General features: G+C 36.3%; 1 protein-coding gene across 4 annotated transcripts; it reads right to left on the reverse strand.

Moving 5' to 3' along the window:
• Positions 1-773: 773 nt before the first annotated feature.
• LOC146163667 (U2 snRNP-associated SURP motif-containing protein-like) lies at positions 774-13,072 on the reverse strand. Of its 4 annotated transcripts, none has more exons than XM_083381367.1 (20): positions 12,931-13,072; positions 12,501-12,714; positions 10,690-10,808; positions 10,121-10,337; positions 9,634-9,776; positions 9,436-9,541; positions 9,117-9,331; positions 8,724-8,767; positions 8,372-8,476; positions 8,197-8,263; positions 7,921-8,126; positions 7,089-7,331; positions 6,368-6,584; positions 6,057-6,219; positions 5,147-5,319; positions 4,106-4,177; positions 3,557-3,667; positions 2,731-2,896; positions 2,337-2,424; positions 774-1,760 (listed from the first exon to the last, which is right to left on the reverse strand). In XM_083381367.1, exons 1-20 carry the CDS (start codon positions 12,934-12,936, stop codon positions 1,625-1,627), a joined length of 2,811 nt encoding a protein of 936 aa, XP_083237493.1. In that variant the 5' UTR covers positions 12,937-13,072; the 3' UTR covers positions 774-1,624. The 4 variants fall into 4 exon arrangements, with proteins under 4 accessions (XP_083237493.1, XP_083237492.1, XP_083237494.1 ...); XM_083381366.1 differs by having other exon boundaries at positions 4,106-4,192; XM_083381368.1 differs by lacking the exon at positions 774-1,760 and having other exon boundaries at positions 2,378-2,420; positions 4,106-4,192.
• Between the last annotated feature and the right edge of the window lie 7,266 nt (positions 13,073-20,338).

The raw sequence follows: 20,338 nt of genomic DNA on the forward strand, positions 1-20,338 counted from the left end.
AACGATAATCTAATATGCCTCTAATGTCTTTTCAGCTAAACTCGTTTTAATTTAAAGGTGCCGTGTGTCTTATAGCAGGGGTCGGCAACCTTTTTTGCACTGCGGACCGGTTTAAAACTAAAATTTTGTCGCGGACCGGCCTTGAAAAAACAACAAAAGTTCAGGAAATGAAATGTATTGCCGCAAAGAGATGCTCACATCTAAGAATTATTGAACTTACTGAAACCCGCAAGCGGCATCCGGTCAGCCAAACAATTTAGTTTAACCCAGCCCGCGGCTCATTTCAATAAAACTTTTAGGACTTTACGTTTTTTTCTTAAATTACACTGGTATCACATAATTACCAATTCCTATATTCTTACCAGTATCACATAATTACCAATTCCTATATTCTTACCAGCTTCTCAAAATAAGGATATTTAAGTTCGTTTTTCAACAAAATTTTAATCTTACAACCCTGTTACGTACTGGTAACCAACTCCTCGCGGACCGGTCTTATAAGACCTTCAAAAAAGTAACTTTTGACAACTTAATTGATAGCCTGTCTTTTTTCGCGTTCAGCTGTATATCTCTATTAAATGTGTTTTTTCTTTATAAATAACATCTCTCCAACCTTCACAAACATTATAACCTTTGTGACGTGATCTAAGAAAAAAATCTTTAGTGTCCACGAAATAAAACAAAAATCCTAAACCCGTTTCTAAACTCCTAAAATCTGTTCATATAAGAAAACGTTTCTCCTAAAAGTAAAAAAATAACAAACAAAATAGTTCGCATTAAACATCGTATTCTGTACAACAATTATAGGCTCGTAAATGAATGAAACGATTTCGCGAAAAGTGAGAAACTATGTCGCACACTTGGCATGGTAGAATTTAAATTTGCATGGCCGTTGTCTGTCTGGGAAACAGACCGCATTTAGCCATTTGACACACATTTATGAAAAACATACGATAACAGACGTAAATAGAAGCCATTGTGAGTCGGGTAAAACCTTTTTGGATTCATAAGTAGCAAAATTTTATGGTAAAACGTGAGAGATCTAAATGCCCAAAGTGAAATAGACGGCTTAAGACAGCGTTTCATTTGCCAGCATTGCAGTAAGCAATGGAAACGTGTTTTAACAAAGCAAAAGGCTAAACAATTTGTGATGCTGGTAGCCAATTTGCAAATTCTATAAAAACTTTAAATACAAAACTAACCCTTCTATAGACATAATTTACAAGGCCATCGATTAGGTGCAACATTTCCGCCACCAACAAAGACGCTTCTTTTAGTGAAAGGCAACAAGCAGAATCCAGCAAAAATATAACCCATTCAGGCTTCGTGCGCAAATCAAGGATAATCTGAATCATAAAGAAACAAAGAATCGCGAATGGTGAAATTTAGCTGGATTTTATAAGACACCAGTAAGATAACTTTGACGTCGATTATCAACAATCACTTTTTTCGCAGAAAACACACCAAGTTTAAGATGAGACAGAAAATTATATTAATACCGAGTCATTTTAACGAGCGCACACCGTGGAATTGCTACGTATTGTCAAAGCGCCAAATCAAGTCCTTGTGTGAAAAGGACGGCACTGTCGTTGGTCGAGATGATAAAAAAAATTCAATTTTCAGTTCATCTTCTTCCGCTCTTTCTCTTTTTCTTCTTTTCCCGGGATCGCGACCTCGATCTTTTCGATCTGCGCGGACTCGACGCGTGGCGCCCCCTATCGGGCGACTGCTTGCGTTGATGGCGGTCACGTGATCGAGACCTGTGGAAATTAGAGGAGAAGTTTACGTCAAAACGTTTTGAGGGTTAGAAAAAGTCGCACAAAGTCTTTGCAAGCTATACGTTATACCAGTTTGGATGTAAAACAGTACAAAAGGAGTCTTATAAAATTTTAAACCGTATTTTTTAACGATATTTGCAACAACTATGAAACGACATGTAAGGTTGTGCAACGTATACGCTTAAGATCTTTAGCGTGAGTGTTGGGCATTGCTGTACTTGCACTAAACGTGATGATTTGCTTGCATCTGTACCGGATAAGACGAATTGCCTAAACTGCAGATTTCCAATCGCAGAACCTATTGTTGTATTACAATTGGGTTTGGCAGAATGCGAGCGAATTCACCAAGGATAACACTTGCAACCCCTTTTTTATTTGAAAACCAAACCAATTCAGAATCCAAATAGGTAAACTTTATTCCTATTACATGGTAAGGCATTCATATGTCCCCCCTTCGTTAGGTTCATGGGCCCCCGCCCCCAGTCACGTTAACCCTACCTAAAAATGGGATACTAGGTAATAGGTATACTATTATAACAAAACCTAGGTTGCAATGACCTTGCGCGCGCCTTCTTTTTCTTGGAGCTGGCGTGTCTCCTGTTCGAGTCGGTTGATCCGTCCGAGTCGTAAGCTACCAAGGAACTGCCTATAGAACAAAAAAGAGTTCCATGCGTTAAAATAATGGTGGCTTAAAAGGCAGGAAAGCGGATTAAAGTTTAGATATTACCGACCTTTCTGTAGAAGACAAAGCAATTTAAAAAAATTAGTGATTTAATAAGAAACACGAGTAATACTCTTCAGGTAGTCGAAGAGGCTCGCGAGTCGCAGTTCGACCGCTTTTGCGCATTTGTACTTCGCCAGACTTAAATTCAAAACATTTGTATTCCTAGAGGATTGGCATATACATAAGTGCCCAGACTTGCAGCAGAATCGTAAAGTTAGCCGGTGGCACCTAAATTGGATTCGCGTCCGCGTTTCCTTTTCTTCTTCCTAGCCCTCTCCGAGTCGGAGCTTGACTTTTCGCTGCTGCTGCTCGGCTCTCTCCTCTTTTCCCTCTTCTTTTCGGATTCGTTCGATCCCCGCTTTTCCTTCTGTTCCTTATGTTCCTTCTCTATCACCTGACGAACAAAGTAACGTTAGACTGGATTATCTTGCCGCAAAACAGCTTTTTAACGTTTTATCAGTAGTTTACAAGATGCCATATTACAAGCAAACCACAATTTTTATCCTTTACGTCTTTTGGTAGTTAAACCGGTCAGAACAAAATCAAGTTTTCGTTTCTTAGTTTATATTGAGCACTTGATCAGATTACATTCAGAGAATAATGGTTGGAGGTTGTAGCAAGACGTAATAAGAATATCACCCACAACAAAGTAGGTATCATTTTAAATAAATAGAGAGTTATTAGAAACGTTCAAAATAATACCTACTTCTTTAAAGGTTCAAAATGATAAGCTTAAGAAAAATAGTGAGGCTGGCCTCTAACAAAAGGTGTGTGTTTAATAATATCTCCAGGGCGCTTTTCATTTCAGCAAAATCAGGTACAGCAGTGAAATAACATTAAACTATTCAACCAATTTAACCATTTAACGAGTAAGCAAAGGCATCTTACTAAAATATTTCCAGCATTTTTAATCATGGTTAAGTATTTTATTTATCATCTTTATCTTCAGCAAACGATTTTATCTAATCTATACAACGTGCAACGAATATCCAAACAAAAGCGCCATGGAAACTTGGCTCGTATGGTTCAACAAAGTTTCCCGTTGTGGACTTACCCTTTCCAGAAGCTTCTGTCTGTATTGTTCCACCTGCTTTCCCACTGACATCCCCGACTTTCTCTCCCGCTGTCCCGACTCCAGTTCGTCCTGGAACTTCACCACCTTCACCTGGAAAGTAAGGGCAGAAAGTTTAAGGGCAACTTCAAACCAGGCGGGCTCGGGATACATCAGTTGCATCACAATGCAACAAATGAATAGTTGAACGCTGCAAGCCTACATCTAAAACAAATTAAATATGAGTACTTTAAGTTTGCCAGAAATACCGTTGTGGTGTTCGCTAAAATCATCATCCATGTAAGTAAAACATAAAAAATAACGAAGGAAAAGGATAAATGCTGTAAAATATTTGTTGCAAAGTAAACTGTATCCACTATTTGCAATACATCCAATAATTGTTATTCTTATTTTTAAGTCAATCAAATTGCTGTTATTCTGATTTTAGACCTGAATATTAAACTTTTCTAAAAGAAAATTTATGATAGACATTGAAACAATGTTGGGTTTAAAAAGGTATGTAAATCACTACAATTAATAGTTAACAAAAACCTCTATTTCACGAAGCTTGGCTCTCTTTGCTTGGTCCCACTTTGCATCTTCCAACGTATTGCCCTTAGAATTCTGAGGAGTTATTTTCTTTAAAAAATAATTGCACTAATAAATTTGAGAAAACACTTTTCATAGAAAATGATGTAGCCAAAGTATGTGTCAACTGTGCAGATTTACAAGATTTAGTATAATAGTAATTTACCCATTTTATACAGGCTTGGTCGTCAATCCGCGGCTCGCGAGAAGCTTTCAGTTTCTTACCCAGTTATATGCGGCTCTTACGTTAAGGTTGTATTAGAACGTTTAGGAAGTCTAGTGTCATTTCTTAATTCGCTAATTCTAGTCCTATTTTAACCACTTATATGTAACCTTTTTTCGTGTAACTTGCTAAACTTTTTATTATGCCTTGGCCCGTTAAGATAATCTTATTAGAATCAATACGTCGTGTGTGTCTTGGCAGATTGCTAAATCCCAAGGGAAAGGTATTTGTCACAGAATGATTTTCCATTGTATACAAGCCTTATTTTATGGTGTGACTTTATACCATGACCTCTCGACAGCGTGCTGCTGTTTATTTGGGAAGTCCTGCAGTGTGAGAAAAAATTTGCTCAAATGTAGCCTTTACGCAATAATGGTAATGCGTACCATTTAAAGCAAATCTAACCGAGCAAAGGCATGGATGTAAGTGAGGAAGAACCAGTGTGCTTTCAAGTTCTATCCATATGTAAGGTTTGCGGTTAACAAAGTAAGAAATCTGGCTATTGGCTCTGACTGGTCGGCCACTCCTGACATAGGATTAGTACTAGTTTAACAAAGCAAATTTATGCAAAGCAACCGTCCAATAAATGTGTTAACTTTCAGCAATAATAAAATGCAATGTAGCATCCAAATTGCAAAAAAAAATCAGTCAAATTAAACGTGGTAGCAAATGTTGTTGTTCTTTACAGTACAGATATGGTAATTATCCATCGTCAATATAATTGGCATTTCATCCCGATGTTTAAGAAAAAATTTAAAAAAAAACAGCAAATATATGCTTACATTTTGAGAGGATTCTTCTTCCAGCGGCTCGCCATCAATGTTCTGGTTTTCCAGTTGATCCCATTTGGAAGTTGTCATGGCCTGCGCCTCCACATCCTCCGGATCGACCGTCTCCCATTTTGACTGGGCAAACCTTGGTTGTTCTGCCACAGCAGGTTTGCTCGCTTGCTCCACTGAAAAACAATCAGAAGGTGGGTTTTTTAAATATCTAGACACAAATCAGGTCACAGAAAAAATATCGAGAACATATCAGGTCACAGAAAAAAATATCTAGAACATATCAGGTCACAGAAAAAAATATCTAGAACATATCAGGTCACAGAAAGTAAGGCAGGGCTTTTAACCAGAGACTCTAGTCCAGCATGCTAAAAAGGCAGATAGATGAAGATATTTTAGTAAATTGATTAAACAAAAACTCGTTTTGACACCTTTTCAAGTACGTTTCGTATTTTTACGTTTAGGCACTGTGCATGTTGCATGTTCTTTGTATAACAACAATTGAAATGTTGGCTGAAAATTTGTTCCAATGTCTATCCCTTGACTTGACAAAAAATGTAAAACTTTGTGCTACAGTCTTTTGTACAACAAATAACGGTTAAGACTAAATGTTCTACCTTACTACAATAGCAAGTAAAAACATAAAACCCGAATGAAGAGACCAATCTTATAAAGTGACATTGAATTCTGAATACTAGTAAAGAACAATTGAGTGACAAGGATAACTGCTGAGCATTTGGGTTTTACAAAGTCTTGTTTGAGTATGTTGGACTTTAAAGTTAAGCATGAAACAAAAAAAATACTCGGATGCTGTCACAGCATTACTAATTTTGGCTAATATATAGCAGAACATATCATTTTTATCAGGTTGCTATAATATTCATAAATAGAAAACTTTCCCGAGGTCACTCACATGGTGTCCCATCAATCGGATCACCATCCAACGGGGCCCCATCAACATCTTCATCATCAGCTTGTGCTGCATCCAAGGGCAAACCGTCAAGGTCGTCGGCTGGAGATCCCACAGGTTCAGTGGGAAGAACAAATCCGTCCATGTCATCAGCAGGCGATTTCACCTGGAGTAGATCAGAAGATTTTACTTGAAATTCAAGTCCACTTATTCAGCCTACTACCATGTACCCTGATTTTTTAGTAATGAATTGTGAGATTCTTTGTAAAAATGTATATTTTAAACTATTTTATATTTTTATATTAAAATAAGACCTCTTTCTTTTCTTCATCTGCCACTTTATCACCAACAAGTCCAAAGAAAGCATTCTGAAAGTGAATAAGTAGTTTGTCCGGGTAGACAGCCCAGTCATCCCATGCTCGGAAGCATCCCAACACCTTCTGTTTAAACTGTTCAGCTCTTAGTCGGCTGGTAATGGCCTTGTGGCAGGCATGCAATCTTAGCATTACTTGCTCTAGGTGGCTCTCGAAACTGTAAATAACAAAACAAAAAAAATTTAAGTTTTATCTTGAGCTATTTAGATGGTTAGCAAAACTTTAATGAAAGTAATAAAATAATTATCTATATGTATAGAGGGGAGCCAGAAAACTTTTTTGATAAAAAGGCCAGATAACTCTGACTATTGTGGGCCAGATAACTCTGACTATTGTGGGCCAGATAACTCTGACTATTGTGGGCCAGATAACTGTTCAGATTTATGATTGTGGAACGGATATCATTTTTTTGTCAAAAGTTAAGGTAACTATGTAATAAAAACAGTTGTGAGCCCTAAAATTTCTTTCAAAAATAGTTTTAAATTGCACCCAACAGCATTTTAGCTGTACTTTATGTTCATTAAGGGCTTGATTAATTAACCTCACAGGTCAGTGGTCCGCTTGCCGTAATTTGTTGACCACTGTCATAGAGAAATCAAATTTTAGTTAATATTGTTTTTTAATGAACTATTTCAATAAAAACACAATCAGTTGAACTTACTGTTTGCGAAAAAATGATGCATTGGCAACTTTAGCTGAGCAGTTATGCAAGATGTCAGAGATGAGGTACAGTCTGGCAATTTTTTTGGTTAGTGGCGTTTCCAGAATTGACATGCTTTCCGTTATGCACTCCACAATTTCCTCAGCACTGTCGACGTGATCCAAACAAAACACCATCGCCTCGCCAATTGCATTTTGCCGTGGAAGCAAACTGCGCAGAATGTCTTCCAGTTTATCACGATCCCTAGAAATAAATGATGATTGAAGGTAAACCAAATCAAAAAGGTAATGCCAACACTTGTTTGCGTAGAAATCTGTGAAGCTATGGATCTACTTCTTTTACACAACTGTAACCGACTCTTGTTTATTTAATGCGGAAACCCAGTTGTTCTTCACCGAAATTAAAGTTATGAACAAAAATGTGTAATGGAGTCTAAATACATTCGGTGCTAAAAGCATTATTCTTAATTAAACACTTTTCGTTGAAAAATTAATCACTTCTTAAATATACACAAATATTTCAATTTGGCCTTAACCAACCCCCTAAAATTATTTCACTGACCCCCAAGGGGTCCATGGACCCAAGTTTAAGATCCCTGACCAAGATGAAGTACTTTTACTAAACAGCCAATTTTACTACTGAGTTCTACCTTTCTCTGATATACAGTCTTTATCAATTTACAACCTGGTTAGATTAGTAGAGTGCTGCATTTGTAAGATCAATGGAGTTTTTGTTTCCTGTTAATTCAGTTTTCCAACTTAAACTAATATTGATAACGCAACAAAGTGGTTGGGATTAACAAAGCTTGACCTAAAAATAAAAAAAAACTTACTCTTCTTTCAGTTCCCCTTTGTTTTTGTCTACTTCTTCAACAGCTTCTCCACCGGTAGTTTCTTTCTTAGGGTACATGTCAGCTTCCCCCTCAGAATCTGTTTCATCCAGACCAGTGGAGTAGGGGTTAAGAGGTGGAGGGCGCCACAGTGGTCCGTTTTTAAATATTCTAAAGTCTCCCTGTCTGTATCTGGTTGGTGTCTCGCCCTTGGGAATTAAAAATAAATATTATATGTTTGCTTGATCAATATTATTAGTTCAATAGGGTGAAACAAACCTGGAGTATTGTAAAAAGACGCCATCTGTAGTAAACATGGGCTGGTGATTTGTTTTCAAAGAGAAACCTGAAGTTTTAAAAGCCATAGTTGATTGCACATGAAACGCAAGTAAAATTTAAACAAATACAATTTCTAAAAATAAAATGCAGGACAAATATTGTTGGCCTTACATACCTAAACATTGGATTGTTCATCTCCCTGTGCATGATCATTGCTTCAAACATAGGACCTTCCCGTACCACAAACTCAATCGTTCGATGTATAACTCCGAGAAGATTCCTGTAAATGGGCGGTTACAGGGCCGATGTAACTAATGCGTCTAAGGTCGCACTTCAACAGCGGCATATGGCGAAAAATACTACATATTCCCCACAAGAGGATGCCTTTTACTTGTAAAGTTAACAATAAGACTAAACATACTCACACACTCCTAACATCAGCGAAAACATACACAAGTAGTGCAAATTGCCAATGCTAAGAATAAATAATAATAAGCAACAAACAGGCTGTTGGCTGCTGTTGGTACCTTTCAGTCGGAACTACCACACGGACAATTGAGTTTTTCAAGGTCTGCAGATGTTTGTTCGCGACGAAGAAGCAACATGGAAATTGAAACATAGCGTAAGGGAAATAGGTTGGTTACAGATTGTTTTAGCTAGTACAAAATGTTAATGTTGTTTCACAACGTTATAATTTTGCCCAAATTTTTTGTGTCTACAGTATGTAATAAGCAGCAAACTAAAAGTTTTAGAAATACATGAAAACATGACTTATTATTCATGAAAACAAGACACAAACAGCACAACCTTCTTTCTTATTAAAAAAAGCACAACAAAGTGTGGATATACGGGATAGCAAAGGTGATAAGATAAAAAAAAATAATGTATGACTAAAGCCTTTACCCATATGAAAAACCTACATTTTCGAAGTCGTGGTGGTCTATGAAGTCAGGTGGAACTCCCGGCGCTTTGGGTTGCTTAAGTGGATCTTGGGGCTGCGCATTAAAGGGCATGCCAGATGGTGGAGGGGGCATTGTTCTTTCAAGCAGTGCAGGGGGCACATAGACTGGTTGAGGTGGTATTGGGACTGTTTTCCCCCATCCAATTTTCATTTCATAGTCTCTCACCATACGGCCTGCAAATATGATGCAAGTTCATTTTTGAATTAGGTAACTTAAATCAACACAACACAAAGCTCAACACAAATGGTGCATGAAGTGTTTAACACTGGTGACCAACCTTGTAGGCGACGTAATGCACGGTCCGCGTCTTTTCTTGTCATGAAAGCGACAAATGCACAATTACGCTCTCGCACTCGTTCTTCTTCTGTCCGTGGCCACATCACCTGTAATCACTTTCAATTACTCGCCACTGGACCACAAAACTCACAAACAAGATTATAGAAAAAAACAAACAATGGAGAACACTATGAAGCACCTTGACACTGGCCAAAGGCCCATACTTCCCAAACACTTCACAGAGCTGCTGCTCGTCCATAATTGGATTTACATTTCCTAAGAACAAATTTGTTGTCATTGGATCGCCGTTTTCTTGAGAGCTAGCAACAAGATCGTCAAGCACTGTGTCAGGCAAAACACAAAACATGATAAGATCTGAGCGACACTAGGTTAAAAATACAATGGATTCATTACAAAATGTTTCTTTTCAGGGTTTTCACAGGGAAACATATTAATTTAGAAGTTGTAATAGCCAGCTGCAATCCTAATGAAAACCCTGATAATTTAGACTTTGAGCACAAGATTTTTGGGGGCAAAAAACACAGAATGGGAAATTAAAAGGCAAATTAGCTAAATATTGAGTATTTTGTATAAGTTGCGGCAGAAATTTGGATTAAGTTTGACATATACCCTTTCCAAGCTTTTTGGCTCAAAGTCTGCTTTTTACTACAAAATTAAACATTTACATGCAGGGTTTCTTGAAATCTTGTCAACTACGCTTGGATCAATCGGTTCGAAACGAGACTTCCGATGTGGTCGATTACGTTCAGGACTAAGCGATATCGAAGAAGCTAACGCTGTCCGATGTCGCTTGGTCGTATGCCTTTGCTCTCGTTCCTGCTGAATGACTTTTAACTCCTCTTTGAAAAGCTCTAGGTTACTTTTTCGCTTATCGTCCTTTTTCTGGATCATCAAGAAAAGAAGAAGAGTTAGAAACTGGGTAATATCACAAAACACTTAAGCTAATCCATATTATAGGTTACATTTTTTTTATTCTGTTTGATACTAAGTCGATTTTGAACAAAATTAGAAAATGTATTTCGCATTTGCGTTCACATGCAAATCTCCTTACTCTTCCAATCTGAGAACTAAATATTCTTAAAAGTCAGTCAATTAACCAGGACCTAATTTAGCACAACTTAATTCCATGATTTTGAATGTCAAAATAGTTTGTCAAAATTTGATGCCAAATAGGCTGTTTTTCTGTATGCAGTCAGACTGCTCAATAATGTCTAAAAATTTAACTATAACGTACCTTAACAGGCTTGTAGAGTTTGGGGGTTGCTGGCAAACTTGGCACCTTTCTTGATGGTGTGGCCTCTTCCATCCGGCTAGCCCTTGCAGGCTTGTACAGCTTTCCTTTGGTTGTGTCCACTAAGCAATAACACAGAAGCAAATTGTAGAGCAGGGTTGGCCTTAAGCACTCGCCCGCTCGCCAATGCAAGTGCAAATTGCTCCCGGCGAGTGCTGATTGACACCCACTCGCCCGACTGGCGAGTGGCTCCGGCGAGAAATTTAATTAGTTGGTGTAGGACGACTTGTGTTAAGCACCACTACTAAGCGAAATATTACTTAGTGCCAGTTATTTCCGTAAACACTAAGACGCAAATACCTTTAACACTACACAAATAATAAGGTTAATCGAAGTTATGTTCGAAGCTCATAATAAAGACTCTTTGTCCCGTTAAAAAAAAATCGTTTACCGGCAAACAATCAAAGATGTCTTTGCCGGAGTGGCAAATAGTTATAAGGTTTGTTTAACTTAAAGATGGCTAATTTTTAAATGTTTTTTTCCCAGGATAATAATTCTACTTTTTTTGTATTTATTTAATTGTTTTTATTAGGAAATTAAAAGCAATTGCTGCAGTTTTTGTTAACAATAAGTTTGAATGCAGATGTCTTATAATTATATTTGTAAGCAGTGTTTTTTTTTATGTTTTGAGGGACCGAAAATATCGCCTACTTGTGTAACTAAACTACAGCTGAGAATTAGCAATTAGTCTACGTAAGTATGTTTTTGCGATCTCTTAAAGTTCAGAGCGGTCAACCAAGACAAAGCTTAAGAAACAACTGTTTGTGAATATTTTATATCGCAATTATTTTAAGGTATAAGTGGAAACCATTGCGGACACCCTTGGAAAATTGAAACCACCCACTATACGGCGTCGCGCAGCACATAACCTCTGGTGCATGTTTTCGAATGAATCGCTTAGTTGTAAATTTACAATTATTTTGACATTATTTGCTGTTCAACCAGTAACTATAGTGCTAGGCGAAATGTGGCGTTTCGTTTGTGGTGTTAAACAACCTGCGCTAAATGCCTTCAAGCACAGAAAAACCAGAATACGAAAAAAAGAGAGCGCGAGGATTTTTAGAAAAATGGAAAACAGGCAGGCCGTGGCTACTAAATTGTCAGTGTTCGCTAAAAAACATTGTTTTAGGCATCAACTGCTTTATGGATCATTAATTTGTTCATCTGTGCATGGAAATAAACGACCAGACTTTTATAAAAACTAATGTTTATGTATAAAAACAAAGAATAACGATAACCCAAGAAATGGCCGCGCTAGGATGGAAATTTGCAGACGGCGTGCCAACATATTTAGCGAGTGTTATTTTGTCCGGGCGAGTGGTGATGGATAGCCGCTCGCCCGACTGTCGAGGGAAATTTATGCTTAGAAACAACCCTGTAGAGTTTTAGAATTTTATTTAAAGTGTTTTCTACTTATTTTAAACTTACCTTGACCTGTGACAGGAATAAAAATACAGATAGACACATAGGTTAAATAAATCAGACAAAACTATTCATAAAACAATATATTATGTTGCGTCAGATAAATATTGATTTTCAAATTGTGACACATAACAAATATATATTGACTACTTAAGCCACACATAATAAGTTCTTTATGTTTGATTGACTTTGCCCAGCTAAACACATTGTAATACGATCTTACATGAAATGCACGCTACAGCCGCAGGTTAAGCTAAAAATATAAATCTGTTATACCCACAATAAGTTTTATAAACAGTAAAATGTTACAATCTATACAAAAATATACATACTGCCTGCATCTGGATTGATAACATCGCCTCTGACAAATGTTTTTACAGCGGATTTAGTGCCTTCGAATGAAGCTACAAAATCTTTGTAGACCGCTTCAGTTTGAATGTGTTCTTCCTTTTTTCGCAGATCATCTTTATCTCGCTTTGTGAGAACATTTTTTGTGACATTCATTCGCCCAATGCTGAAGGCTTTTAGCTTGTTTTCTGATATCGACTGTTGTAAGTGAAAAAATTAAGTGAACAAAATACCAAATAAAAAACGGATAAATTAAATGTAACTATTTTGATTATTACTTTTTTATAGTAAATAAACATAATGCTAACATCGGTCCTAACATGATTAACGACAGTACTAATAAGAAGTAATTTGCAAAACAATTTTAAAATGTTAAAAATAGATTTAAATAAAACTGGTTTGGATGTCACTTACCTTCATTTTGACAATTTCTCGTCTCCCAACTTAATGAGAGTACCCTAACTAAGGGAATTGGACTCGGAGAAAACTATTCAAAAAAACTTAAATAACTGGCCAACTTTGACAAGTTCGGCGGCAAACAGCCACGCACATTTCGTCTTGGAGAAAAAGGGAAAATATTCTGGGGTCAGGTCATGGGATAGAGTACTTACACCTAATTTAAGTATTCTATGTCATCCATTGTCTTCAATGATGCGCAATTGCCACAGCAGTGTTTCCTAACCTTTTTTACTTAGGGGCGCACCTAAAAACATGGCGGCGCACCTGGCGAGCGAAGCGGGCGCTAACTTTTTGAGGTTTACTGGTATTTCTCTTACATTGCTTGCAGTCTTGAATAGGACCCCAGTTTAAGACCGAAATTAGAAAAACATCGCCTTCACAATTAAATACAGTTCGGAATAAGGCGTAAATAGAACTTTTACAAAATTGATTTAGTAGTGTATACAAGGTTATCGCGAGTTGCAAGTTGTAGAGTTCTTTGCAAGGTGTAGTACTGTTCATATGTATAGGGATAGACCTACACGATTGAGCTATGGCGTTTATTTCCACTATAAGCGTTAAGATTTATGGGATTATACCAGTGTTGTATTGACTTAAGTCATTGACTTGGCTTAAGTGCACTTAAGTCACTGTTTTCAAATGACTTGACTTGACTTAAGTCTTTTGGCCAGAATGACTTGACTTAAGTCTTTTGGACAAATGACTTGACTTGGACTTAAGTCATGTTGTTAAATATCTCGGGATTAAATTAAGTGTTTTTTATTAAAATGTATCCCAAGTTTTGCACATTAAACACTTTTATTGCTGTATATTGCCTTCGTGTTATTTTTTAGTTAAATTGTTGCCCCTTATCGAATAAGTTTCTCGATTTTAATGGTTTAACAATTTACTTTTATGACAATGACATGACTTGAAAATGACTTGCTCTCATAATGACTGGACTGGGACTTTACTTGGGCAACCGATGACTTGGACTGGGACTTGACTTGGACTGGGACTTGACTTGTTATTTTTTGCAAAAGACTTGACTTAGACTTAAGGTATTTTTCAAATGACTTGACTGGGACTCAAGTTATTTCAAAATGACTTGTTTACAACACTGGATTATACTACCTTATAAATTAAATTAATACCACTTAGTTTACTGTAAAACTCTAAGTGCCTTACTAGTTAAACTTCACTGTATGGCAGTGTTAATTGTTGTATTCTAAATGTCGAATTAACATTCGCCAAAAGCGAACCATTAACGCAAAGCGGACAAATGCGTCGTCGAAACTTCTGCCTGCTATAGGCGTCAGCAGTTGCGAAACCGCTTAGTGTGCATCCAATGCAACCGTTAACTTCAGGCGAAAAACTTAACCGTGAAACCTGTGTGATTGATTTTGGTAGAATCATGTTTCGCTATCAGCAGCACGTCTTTCGCCACCTGCAATGCTAAACTAAGATTGTTTTTCCCGGGTGTTATTATGCCACGAGTAGCACAACATCTTTATAGCCTCTTTGATCCGAGTTAAAACACGGGTGCGTGAAACTAAAGAGCTAGCAACCCAAAGTCCATTTTCCAGGTGTTTATGAGTAAGTATACTGATCGCCGCGAAGGAATTTATGGAACCCGAGTTTGAAAAAAGATCACCGATGTGCGTTAAACCAAAGCCAATTTGCTAGACAAACAGACAGACATTTTTCCTAAATGTTTAAACTCATCTTAATCGATATGTTAGTGAGAAAGTTGACAATGCTTCTTAAATAGGCCTACCGGTACCTACTCTATAACAGTCTAAGGTTTAATCCAAGAGTTCAATTTAGGGGGTCTATTTTTTTCTAGACGATTTGCAAACCTGATTTAAGTATAATTACATTGTATAATGCCGGAAAAATGTGTATTGAAATTTACAAATAAACTAAAACACAAAACTCAGTTTGCGGTTTCAAAAAAATACAGAAATCTGAATGAACAGAGAAAACAACAATTTAGCATTTATAATGTATTTAAATAGCGTTTTGTTGCTGATTTTATTTAACTTTATAATAGTAATCTATTTTAGCCTAAAAAAATAATGATTGCTATAATATTGTTTAGTATGAAAGAGAACAACGCAGCTTGTTAATAACATTTCTTCACTCAGAACTTTCATTCCATTATAACCACCAAATGACCATCGATAACCATCAGATGTGTTGAGCGTCGGTCTGTTGTCGTAATAATTAAGAGCTTTCATCCCTTGCCTGGAACGAATAAGGATTAGCAACTTTGTCTGGCTTTCCGTTCTGTTCAATATAATAATTGACTGTTCTAATTTAACACAATTACTTTTGTGTGAAACCAATCATTTTACCATTATTTATAGAAGGCATTTTTTTAAATCTCTCAAATCTCCGAACATAATATGGCGACTAGAGAGGCTCAAGGCCATGAACCCCGAAACTATATTTTTAGCCTATTTTACCTACATCAATGCAAAAAGTTGCACTCAGTGCGTAGGTTTGTCAGCTTTGCAATATAAAGTACACCTCGATTTAAAATAATTCCGTATTTTTTAATTTTAGTACGATTCATTGTTTTATTTGTCTGGTGTGTGTTCCTTTGAATTTAGTTCATGCAACGAAAAAAAAGTTTTGCGGTTCAAAAAACTCCAAACCGATTTTCGTGTAATGGCACTCGACCAAATCCATGAGCAGGAAAATGTCCATATTAAAGGAGTTGCTCGTGCAATATCACTTTTGGACAAAGACGACGCCTTGCGCCGAAGGATAGCAGCATCCGAAATAAAATCAACTTTAAAAGATTTTGAAACCAAAATTGGCTTTACAGCTCGTGATCGACGAGGTTACCATCATGACGAAGAAAGTTTTGTTCAAGTTAAATTTGAATCTAAAGTAAAATCTTTGGCGTCATCAATAAGAGAAAAGAGTAACCTTTTTTCAAATTTCAAAACATATAATATTATAATTTGCATACAAGATTTGTTGCACCAGACAGCGCTTCTAATTGCTTGAAATCGCTTTAAGAGGATGGAGGAAAGAAACAATATTTAGACTTTATACGTAACGTTTCAATTAAACTAAAACGTCATATTGGGCAAAACTCCCTAACAACAAGCCTGTTCTTTTTAAAACCATGTTTGTTTGAAGCTCCTATCGGTAAAAAATCCAAACAACAACACTTCATTGCAAGTATTCGCAGAAACCACAGTTTTTACATTGCTTTGTAAATATTTAAGCTAGAGGATCAGATTACGGCACTTTTCTTACGAAAGTGCGTTTTTTCCCCTTCTCTGCCCATCGGCGGTCAATTAAGATTTGGTACCAAGTGTGATATGAAACCTATTAAATGAATGTACTGTTGCTTAAATCTAATATTATGGACTGTGTAGGAAATCAAAGTTTTTCCAGTCCTCAAATCACTATACACCCCCTTATCGGTCAATCATTTCAGAACACAAATGGTTGTGATAGAATTGATGTTGTGTTTGATCGCTATCTATTCCCGCCAGCATAAAGTCAATTGTCAAATTTAAACGTTGTAGTCTATTAGTTCGTTCGGTGATCAGCATAAAAGAAAATGCTCATATCCCGAAGAACTGGCGTGGTTTCTTATAGGTCTACGAAAACAAGGAATATTTCTTAAAATACCAATTAAGGCAATTGTATTAAAAACCCATTATATTCACTGTTGGAGAACATGTATCATTTTATTTGTTGAAAAACATGTATCATTTTGTACTGGTCCAAATAACATATCTAACTTACAACTTCTTGGACCTTCAACCATAAAAAAACTGACATAAGGATTTTTCTGCATTGCGCACTCTGTGTAAAATCTGGTTTTGGCAAAATTCTTATCCGACCAGTGGATAGCGATGTTGTTGATATGGCTTCTTTTTACATAAACAAACCTAAAATCAAAGAGCTGTGGATAGAATTTGGTGTTGGAAAAGAAAAAGTTTTTTCCCGTCCACTTGTTTGCAGACATTATGATTATGACTCTTTTTTTCGTGCGCTTACAGAGTGTAACACCGTGTCTGCTTTTCTAGGACATGGGAAAAATAAGTTGGAATTGCTGGTTTTCATTAAAAGCTAAATAGACAAAGTTTTTGCTCGTTATTTCAAACAGCCTGAAAAATTACAAAAAAACAAATGAGAGTACTTATAACGAAACAAAGACTATTTGTGGGTGCACCAAGGGCTGTTTAAAAATGGCCCTGTAGAAAGGCTAAATTAGGTTGTTCATCTTTGTGCAAATGTAAAAAGTCTTGTTTAACCTGAATGACCAGCGTATAATTTACATTTCAAACTTAACTTATATGTTTTTTTTTATAGATACTAAATCGTTTTTTGGCGCAATTTCTTGTTATATTCTATTTCTTGATTTTCACTGACTTTAACAGAAATGCATTGTCCTTTACTTACCAAAATGCGTATATCGTTACAATAGTACTTTGTTCGACATGCTTATACAATTATTAGCCTACTAATATATCTCTTATCTACTTTCACATTTGTTTGATCTTTTAATTATTAAGTATTACAAAATTTAAAGAGATCTTTATATGTAGTTGGGTTAGTTACAGCTTACGTGCGAATACAAAGCAAAAACACATATTTTTAAACGCTCTTGTTGTCAACATTAAACGAAAAATATATTTTTTTGTGTATGGTTATTCATGAAACGAAAAATGTAACGTCTTTGAGGTAATTTTAAACATATGCATTTCGAAAACGGATGACGTCACTATGACACCGTAATTTGACCATAGTTACAAAAAAATTCCAAACAAACAAAACTCTAAATCAGGGGCACCCAACCTTTTTACGATCGCGTACCACTTGGACGCTCTGTACTGCCACGCGTACCACTTATTTTAGAACAGTAGTTCCTTGTTTCTACCGCGCCCCCCTTTAATAAATGTCCTGTGCCTTGCGCCCCCTTAGATATTAAACAATAATACTAAAACAAATTCGGTATTTTTCTAATACATATCAATCCGACAGCATGAAAATAGCAAATAACATTACAAATAGGCGCAAAAAAGTCTGAGTTTCTCCCAACAAGTGATGCGCAAGAAAGGTATTTCGTAGTTTGCGCGAAGCTCAAAATTTTCTTTTGAAGTTTTGTTGTTAAAATTGACAAAACACAGTTTGTGGAAAGGGTGACGTGGTGCACAACGTAGATCTTCTTCAACCAATCATACTATTGTGACTAAACACAGCCCCGATTGGCCATAATAAGTAACAAATATTGTAAAAATGCGAGAAACTATTAAAACATAGTAGCCTAAAGTTAGCAAATCGCACAATTATGAATCTTTTTTTTTCAGTTACTTTTCCAAACATGTGTAATTTTGATGTTATGCATAGGGCAGCATACAAGCAGATTTAATAGCTAACGCAACATGGAACTGATAAAATCATTATAAAAAGATTAATATTTGAGTAAAGCTTTCGCCCAGCTAAGAATTGCTTGCCCCCCTAGGGGAGCAGTAGATAATATCTATCAAGAGCAATCATTTGACATAATTAACGACCACTGTCCCATAATTAACGACCACTGTTGGCAATTGATGAGACCAGTATTTTGAAGATCGTAATGGTAGGAAACAACAGGTATAGTTACGTAACAATAAATAGCTTCGGGAATTGTTTTGTAACAAAACAGATAAAACAAAATATAAAAGTTGCTGTGAATTAAGGTTTTTGTGAAAAAACGAAAGCTACTCGCGTACCACCTGAAAAACCTTCGCGTACCACCAACGGTACGCGTACCACAGGTTGGGAACCCCTGCTCTAAATCAACCGAAGAAAGTAATTACAATAAGCTGAAATATTGACTAATAAAAAAAATTATAACGGTGACGTTATCAAATTGATGAATAGTAATAACTTTAAAGTTATACGCCAAAATCTAAAAAAATAAGATTTAGAAAAGACTTTTAATTCTGGTTTAATTAAAGTAAATTACAACTTATTGTGATAAATTTAAAATTTAGGGGATTTAACGGACGGAGTAAAGTACAACAAAATTCAGTTAGGTCCGGGCAAAAATTGAAATAAATCTCTAAAAGGATCATTTGTGCCGAAAATTCCACGTCTACCGATCGTATGCATGCCAGAATGTATTTAGTACGTGGCTCCCCCACTATATAGGCTCTCATCCGATATTAACCTCCCTATAATTGTTATGACGCGCTATAATAAATAACTGATGAGTTATTTGTCTGTATTTCATCAAGATAATTAATTTTGTAAACCAAAACTTTGTCAGTTGTTACGTCACATTATCAAAACTACAAGTTCAGGTCAGAAAACTGCTTGGAATTAGGTCACGTGATAACTACATGTTCATTGCCATGGAAACTAAACAACCTTTTGCCAAAAAAATTGGAAATTTATTTTACATAGAGAAATATTTCAATGTTACATAACCTATGCTTTTACAAAGTTTCTTATATTTTGATAAATTTCCTAAGGATTCGTTTTTCAGCTGCTTAAGAGAGACAAACTTTATCATTTCTACTCTTTAACTTGTTTCCAACAAGCTGAACTACTGTACATTTGTCGGACAATCACTTCTTTGATCAGACCTTTTCATCTTTTTGCTGGCTTCCATATTCCCCCCTTCTTGCGGTCCAGGTTGTTTGTGGTATTCTTTCTGACCCTAAAATTCCTCTCTTTACATGGTTGTTCGCTTCCATACTTACCATCGTTATTGTTCTTCATCTTTGTTAAGGAATAAAACTCCTTGCTAAATATCCAATCTCATCAGCCAAATGGCAGAAAATTCTACGCAGCTTAATGATTAAAGCGACAAATTAATCAATTTTGAACAGATAAATACCACTTTTTCCACACCTTTCAAAAACTCTGCCCTACCCATCCAATAATCTCAATTTTACTCAGAAAATTGATTTACAGCCATTGATTGTGAAAAGCATCGTGACGACACAATTGGAATTGTTTGTTAAAATTAAATTGGCGAAATATTAGCAGTGTTTCAAAAATATTAGTGGAAGTAAACAGCGTTCCGATAAGAGAATTAGTGCCGGCGTAGTTCTTTTGATAAGAGAATTAGTCCTGAAAAAAAATATATTACTTTTAGTACTGTGCAAGATGCACATAAATAACAGCTATACCAAATGTCCTCGTTTAAGAGAGTTTGCCGTCTTTTTGGTTGTTGCTCGGAGGCCGAAAACTGCCCGAACGTCCCCGGCTTCTGCATTTAGCGTTTTCTTGTTTTTAAAAATCTATTTTCTCCTACGGCATCCTGACTTTTTTTGTTTGATAAGACACTTGTCTGTTCCAAATTTTGCAAAATTATTTAGGGTTTATATCAACTTCCCCAATTCTACAAGCCTGTGTGACCCTC

This window comes from Ascidiella aspersa, chromosome 2, assembly GCF_963924565.1.
Source record: "Ascidiella aspersa chromosome 2, kaAscAspe10.2, whole genome shotgun sequence".
In the NCBI taxonomy this organism is placed as follows: domain Eukaryota; kingdom Metazoa; phylum Chordata; class Ascidiacea; order Phlebobranchia; family Ascidiidae; genus Ascidiella; species Ascidiella aspersa.